Below are 8,015 nucleotides of genomic sequence, written 5' to 3' on the forward strand. Positions count from 1 at the left end.
AGCCCTAACTGCGCCAGACCTGTCTCCGCCACAGTCGCCACCGTCGACCACCGCAACATGCCAACATAGGTTTTGTTGCGGGGTTTTTTTGTAGAACAGATATCTTGTTGAAGAATTTATTTACAACATATATATTCTTGCTTTTTTTTGCAACTGACGTTTTGTTGCAGACATTTTTAGCTTTATTTTGCAAAAGCCGTCTTGCTGTAGATTTTTTTTTGCAACAACCATCTTGTTGCATTTTGTTTTTAGAATTTTTATGCAACGACCGTTTTATTGCAGATTTTTTGGTAACATAGATCTTGTTGCAGGATTGTTTTTACAAAACCGTGTCACAACAGAGTATTCATTCACCGTCGAGATTTGCAATAGCATTGTCGTTACAAAACTTTTATAGCTCGCTTACATGGTACTTTTGTCTATATGAAGGAGGGAGAGATGAAAAATTGCCGGGAGTGGACTCTTATGTAAGAGAGCATATGAGAGTGGACTCTTAGCGCTTGGTGAATGCTAGGTATTTTTTTAGAAGATTGGTAGTGTTTATATGCACATTAGCCTGATCCCATGGATCGATCAGCCAGAAATAGCGACCACTATCAAGCGACACGCGCTTCGAGCTAAACAAACGAGCATCCTAATCGTAAGCCCTACTCTCATGTACACAAATATTACATCACTAAACATCTTCCTTTGTTTCCTGAATCTCCTTGATCACCACACTGTCATGTAGGTGCGACGAGCTTCACTGCTAATCACCCTCACCAGTCACCACTGTGGCACTGTTTTCCGAGCCTGGACGGCCGGCCAACGCGAGAGCTTGGGAGCACGCCCAAGCTTCAAGCCTCGCCGGCTCCACATTAATCTTCAATTGGACCTTCGCAATTTCTCGATCCGTCGCGGTACCACCCTGGCCAATGGGTTCCAATTGGGCGGACGGATCAGGCCATCTTGGTGGCGAAGCCGGCGGCCATCATGACCTTGAACTCGTCGAAGGAGATGAGGCCGTCGCCGTTCTTGTCGACGCCCTCGATCATGCGCCGGCACTGCTGGACCGTGGCCTTCTCGCCGAGGCCGTGGAGCACGTGCGCCAGCTCCGCGGCCGAGATGTCGCCGCTGCCGTCCGCGTCGAACACCTTGAAGGCGAGCCGCAGGTCCTCCTCGTCGTCGCCGGGCGCCGTGGCGTTGAGCGCCGCGAACTCCTCCAGGCTGATGAAGCCGTCGCCGTCCGCGTCCGCCTCGGCCATCATGCGGGTCAGCTCGTCCTCGGTGGCCGCGTGGCCCAGGCTCTCGAAGAGGGCGGCCAGCTCCGGCCGCGAGATCCGGCCGTCGCCGTTGGCGTCGAACTTGCGGAACACCCGCTCCATCTCCTCCTCCGCCGACCGCGCCGGGGACCCGACGGCCTGCCGGCTCTCCTCCTGCTGCTCCTCCCGGGGAGGGGTCGTCGGCGGCGACGCGGAGCGCGACTTGGAGGAGGAGCGGCGGCGGAACAGGGCCGGCATCTTCATCTTGCCCATCGCCGTCGACGTCTACTTAGCGGCGCTAGCAACGAGGAAACTCTTCTTGGCTTCGGTTCGCTCGATTCGATCGATGGCGTGCTCTGCGGTGGCTGCAGGTTGGTTCCAGAGGGAGACGTGGTGTATTTATAGACAGAGGAGGAGGAGCCACCATTGGAGGGAGGAAGGAGCGGAGGAAGGTGCGCGTGGTCTCTGACGGTGGGCCCGTTGTGGACAGTGAGAGGGGAGGCCGGGTCCCGCACACGTCGTTTACATCGCGGATTACCGGATTACGCCAACGGCCGTGATGACCGTGTCCGCGACTCATCCCCTTCTTGTGTTGTGGAATTCTTTTCGGATCCGCACGGGCAGCTTAACTCCGGCGAAAGTTCCAAAGAGAGAAAAAAAACTGACTCCGGCGAATGTTGGTCCTCGTCTCGACCTATGACCGGCGAGAACGCTCGGTCCATGGCCGATAGTTTGCCACGCTTCATTTGTGGTTCGGTGCGTAGCCAATAGTTCGCCACGCTTCATTCCTGGCAATCCACAAACTTGATGGATAAATTAGTCAACACAAGTGCGGCAACATTTGAGGAAAATGTGAGGGTAGCATGTCAATAATATTCCTTCAAAAAAACATGCTAGAGGATCTGCAGCCGCATACGCTAAATCTGTCCTCACAAATGTTCGCGGATGCATCCACACGCGTCTGTGGACTGTAACCGGTCACACCTTAATTTTTTCGTTTCCACACCCTGGATACCTCAATTATGAATCCTCAAATCCATACAATTCTTTTCTTAATGAACACACATATCTCATGTTGGTTACTTGAGAGAAGAATCTGACACACTTCTGGAAAAGTTTAGCAACGCGTCGCTAAGAAATGAACATGTTGTTACGCTTCTCGCTCTGACATTCCTGGATACCACACGTCACATTTATTATGGTATGTTAGAGTATCTACAAGCACACATCACAAATCCGGGCCTCTATACGGCTATGAACAACACCCGATCGTCCCTCGAATGTCCGCTTCCACATCCATATCCCCCATATGCAACCCTTGAATTCCATGCAATGCATGCAATGCGAATAACACAACGTAGATCAACAGATACATAGTATTCACATCTAGGACCAGACATAGCGAGTTTGACATTAACAAGTTCGACATATCTACATTAAAAAATACGATAGCAAACTAAGAGGGGATTTCGGGTATCACTACCTCCTCGCCAGACCCTTCCCTTTAGCGTCTCTAGAGGCGGAGCCATTCCCCAAACCGGAGGGGATGACAGAGAGACGTCGGGCAGCATGGGCTTGCTCCTTGGCGAGGCACATGGCTCTCGTCGCATCGCCGGCCTTCTTCCGAGTGAGCCATTCGGACTCCTCGATGGCTGGCCGCATTGACGCGGCAGCTTTGCAACGGCGGGCGTCTGTCTTGGCCAAGGTGAAGGATCGGTGGAGCACTTCATTGAGGAGCTTCTCCTCCAAGTCCGAGGGCACCTGGACGGCCTTGGTCTGGTAAGACCCACATCCGGAATGGCTGGATGTGGCCTCCGCCGCTCTCTGCCTGGCGCAGCGAGGCTCCCTTGCCTCCGATTGCGGTGACGCAGACGACATGTGCTTGGTAGTGCGTGCACGAGCACCCACCGCTGGCCCGGGGTGGGGAGCAGCTTCCGAAGGGGGCGACCACGAAGCATGACAAGTCAGGGCCGAGTTGACGAGTCGACATGGTCGACCGCACAGCTTGCCCGCTGGGCCACCAGGGATAGCGTGGTGCTCAAGCTTCTGCCGTTGTCCAGCCGCGATCGAGGATGGGCAATGCAGAGCACGAGCTCGTCATCTTCTAGGGCTAAGCTTCCAGAGTCCTCATTCAAGAGCCCGTCCTAGTCGATGGAGCCAGATTCACTGTTGTAGTCGGGCATGCTGGAGGGAGGGGAGAAAATGGGCAGTGGAATCGAAGCCATCGATATTCGAGAAGGGTGGACTGTTAGGCTTTGGTCTGGGGTGGGGTGGGCTAGAGTTGACCGGATCCGATATGGCGGTCGCTTCCGGACTACACCGCATATGGCCTAGGTATGGGAGGGGGGGTACCGGACGGCTCGAACGTATAGGGATGGTGTGAGGGGTCTGCTTGAGTGGCAAAATCGTGACTGGATAGTGACCAAAAACATGTTCGAAAATTATACCAGTGGATTCACATGTGGGATGTGGCATATACTTGCTCTATCCCATAATGTAAGACGTTGTTGAAACTACATCAATGTCAGAAAATGTCTTACATTATATGACAGATGGAGTACCTCATATTTTGTTTGTCAAGTTAAGATATCTTTTCTAATTTTCCTTGAAAAAAAGTGTTCATTTGTAAATATGTACGTTCCTTATCTGAACGGATGTAGTGTTTTTTTTCAAGAATTTTTTTTGCAGTGGGGCGGTGAGGAGCAGTACTTGTGTCCAATAAAACACCCAGAAATCACACAAACGGCGTGACTTGAACACCGAGTCACGTGCAAGATGTACTACTTGCTGCTCCTAACAAGATGTGAGGACACGCCTAACATGAAAAAGGCAGTACCCGAACCCGAGAATCATGCTATGCGCATGACTGTGTGGACCACGGTAGTATCATCCACGCGCAAATGTTCATGTGGGTACGGGTACATGGCAAGAAAAGCATTTCTTGCGGTGGTGGTGCACGTTTAATTCCCCCATTAGTCCATAGACCTTTCGTGCTCTACCCTGCGTGCTCTGTTAGGTTGCTTTAGTTGCTCCTGCTAAGTATACTAGCATGAATGTATATAGCACAAAATGTTTGGCACCCAGATAGAGCGCTCGTGTAGAATTGCTCTTTCGGGCCGCAACGATTTTATGGGCTCGTCACGACGTGCTTTGCACTTGGGTCACGTGCACGCGGTCTGCACCGTAGACTCGTGAGAGCTAGCTATAGCTATAGCTCAACTGGGTGCCCAACTTTCTATTAACTTCTTCCATCTGTTTACCCAAATTACTTGTCATGGTTTTAGTTGATTTAAAGTATTTTGCAATGAAGGCAGTTTTTTTTTTGCGTTCTGTAATGGAGGTAGTATTGATCTGCTTGACATTTTTTGCAAATGCATTAAACTCCAACTGGCCGATCCAAACGGACGCACGATTTGACCGCTTTTTCTTCGTTTGGGTCGGCCACACAGACACTCATGTCCGTTTTTCTAGTTGGCGCGTGCACCCAACGCTGGCCCGACCCATATTTTTGTAAACGCGGATTTAAAAAACAATCATGATCAAAGTTATAACATATTTAAACATAAAAACCGGTCAACCGCCGGCCAAAATCCACATAAATTAAACATAAAAAAGTCCGCGCCGCCGCGCGCTGCCCTAGGCGTCCTCGTCGTCCGACCCGGGGCCGGTGAGGTCGACCAGCTCCAGTGGCGCGCCGACCCAAGGGAATGCTGCCTCCCAGGCCCGGGCCACGTCGCCCCGATGTGGATCAAGATGCCAGTCGTGCGGCAGGGAGAAGTTAGGGTACGTAGCGGCTGCCGGTACTGCCAGTGCCACCGCGCCGGTGGCGGCAGAGGAGGAAGCACGCAGGACGAGCTGGCGCCGAGGGTGAGCTTCCCCTTGCTCTTGCTCGAGCCGTCGAAGAAACCCATCACGCTAGGGTTTGCTTGTGTAAGACAATAGTCTTTGGGGGGAACCGGCACAACCCTCTAGGGGTGGCCTATCACATATATATATAATGAGGTGGTATACAACGTTACAATATACACATGTAAATACAGTCTAACACCCTCCCTCAATCTTAGCCACTTTCTAATGAATCTAGAAGGGTAAGATTGCGCCTGCAAGTCTCAAACTGTGGCAAAGGCAATGGCTTGGTGAAGATGTCAGCAAGTTGATCCTTGGAAGAAATAAACTTGATCTGTAGTTGCTTCTGAGAGACACGTTCACGCACAAAGTGATAGTCAACTTCAATGTGTTTCGTTCGGGCATGGAATACCGGATTTGCAGAAAGGTATGTAGCACCGATGTTATCACACCAAAGAACAGGAGCTGTGATTGGGGTATACTTAACTCCTGAAGCAAGGACTGTACCCAGATAATCTCTGATGTGGCATTGGCCACAGCCTTATACTCAGCCTCAGTACTGCTACGCGAGACAGTAGCCTGTTTCCGAGCACTCCAAGCAATCAGGTTAGAGCCAAAGAAGACAGCATAACCCCCCGTGGATCGCCTGTCATCCGGATTGCCAGCCCAGTCTGCATCAGAATATGCTGAAAGACAACCAGAGTCAGACGGCCGAATATGCAAACCATGAGCCACCGTGAAACGAATATAGCGCAAAATCCGCTTAACAGCAGACCAATGAGTGTCACGGGGTGACTGTAGATACTGGCAGACTCGGTTAACAGCATAGGAAATGTCTGGTCGCGTGATCGTCAAGTACTGGAGCCCACCAACAATACTCCGGTACTCGGTCGCATCAGAAGAAGAAAGAAGCACACCATCAACAGCATTGAGCTTATCAGTGGTAGACATGGGTGTAGTCGTCGGTTTGCACTTAAGCATCCCAGCTCGCTGCAACAAATCCAGAGAGTACTTCTTCTGCGTCATAACAAGGCCAGCAGCACGAGAAGTAACCTCCACACCAAGAAAGTAATGAAGCTTCCCAAGGTCCTTGACCGCAAAATCAGCACCAAGTGAGCGAACAAGCGCAGTAGCAGCCGACTGAGAGGAGCTGACCAAAATGATATCATCTACATAGACCAATAAGTACATAGTAACCTCAGGCCTTTGAAGAAGAAACAATGAGGAGTCAGCAGTTGATGATGCAAAACCATGAGCACGAAGAGCCATTGCAAGACGAGCATGCCAAGCACGAGGAGCCTGCTTCAGACCATAAATTGCCTTGGACAGACGACAGAGATGATCAGGGCGATCCGGATCAGAGAAACCCGGAGGCTGGCGCATGTAAACCTCCTCCGCCAAGACACCATGAAGAAAAGCATTTTGAACATCAAGCTGACGAAGAAACCAACCTCGAGTAACAGCCAGAGAGAGAAGAAGTCTGATGGTAGTAGGCTTGACCACTGGACTGAAGGTGTCTTCATAGTCAAGTCCAAAACGCTGTCGAAAACCACGAGAAACTAGACGAGCCTTATAGCGCTCAATGGACCCATCAGAATGCCTCTTCACTTTGAAAACCCATTTGGAATCAATGACATTTACCCGTGATTGTGGAGGAACAAGAGTCCATGTCTGATTGCGAAGAAGCGCTTGATACTCCTGCTCCATGGCCTCTCTCCAATGAGGAATGCGCATAGCAGCTTGATACGTGCGTGGCTCAGAGGATGGATCTGCGAGAGCAGCAGACATGCACGCCGCTAACCAAGCAACTGTGCCATCGTGACGTTGCTTAGGCTGAAAAATGCCACTCCGACTGCGCGTATGTGGACGTAGAGCAGCAGCAGGAGCCGGCGGAGGCGAAGGTGACGGAGACGTGACGGTCGCCGGAGATGCAGGAATCACCTCAGGCGAGCTCGGGACAAACGACTCCGGGCTGCATGGCGAAGACTGGTCCGACGACAGGGGCTCAGAGGCCATGGGCGAACCGAGGGTGGGCGAGGCCAGCTCCGGTGACACCGGCCCAGACGGCCTTGGCGAGGCGAGAGCAGGCGAGGCCAACCCTGGTGAGAAGGGCCCAGACACCCTGGGCGAGGCAGGGGCGGGCGAGGCCAGGCCTGGTGATGACTGCCCCGACGCCCTGGGCGAGACGGGGACCGAGAAGGCCGACCCAGTCGGCGGGGTTGCAGGGCGCGACGATGGCGAAGGCAGCCCAGAAGCCAGAGGCGACCGGGCCAGGACGTCGATCGGCCGTGCATGAGCACGGAAACCGAGGCCATGCAGGGGCGCCATGTGCTCCTCATGCACAACAGAAGGTGCCGAGGATGAAGGCGATGGCGACGAAGAGGAAGATGGCGCTTCCAGAATCTCCAAACGAGCCCCACGACCAGTGCCTGCACCATGGTTAGGCAACAATAGAGGAGAATATGCAACATCATCAAATTGGTCAGAAGCAACAGAGGATGAATGCATGACAGGTGGCTCGGTAGTGGACACAGGGAGTTTGGCAAAGGGAAAAACATGCTCATCAAACACAACATCCCGAGAGATGTAGACACGATTAGTGGGAACATGAAGACATTTGTATCCTTTATGAAGAGAGCTATAACCAAGAAAAACACACTTCTTGGAACGAAACTCGAGCTTACGCTTGTTATATGGATGAAGATGGGGCCAGCAAGCACACCCAAACACCTTGAGAAAGGTGTAGTCCGGTTGTTCATTAAGGAGAACTTCAATGGGAGTCTTCATATTCAAAACACGAGTGGGAGTACGATTGATGAGAAAACATGCAGTGGTGAAAGCATCACTCCAAAAATGAAACGGAACAGATGCATGGGCCAAAAGAGTCAGACCAGCTTCAACAATGTGACGATGCTTACGTTCTACTGA

At 51.9% G+C, this 8,015-nt stretch overlaps 1 protein-coding gene across 1 annotated transcript; it reads right to left on the bottom strand.

Moving 5' to 3' along the window:
* Positions 1-500: 500 nt before the first annotated feature.
* LOC119270469 (probable calcium-binding protein CML10) lies at positions 501-1,601 on the bottom strand. The gene has a single exon (XM_037552477.1). It carries the CDS (start codon positions 1,512-1,514, stop codon positions 939-941), a length of 576 nt encoding a protein of 191 aa, XP_037408374.1. The 5' UTR covers positions 1,515-1,601; the 3' UTR covers positions 501-938.
* Positions 1,602-8,015: the final 6,414 nt, after the last annotated feature.

This window comes from Triticum dicoccoides, chromosome 3A, assembly GCF_002162155.2.
Source record: "Triticum dicoccoides isolate Atlit2015 ecotype Zavitan chromosome 3A, WEW_v2.0, whole genome shotgun sequence".
NCBI classification, from domain to species: Eukaryota; Viridiplantae; Streptophyta; class Magnoliopsida; order Poales; family Poaceae; genus Triticum; species Triticum dicoccoides.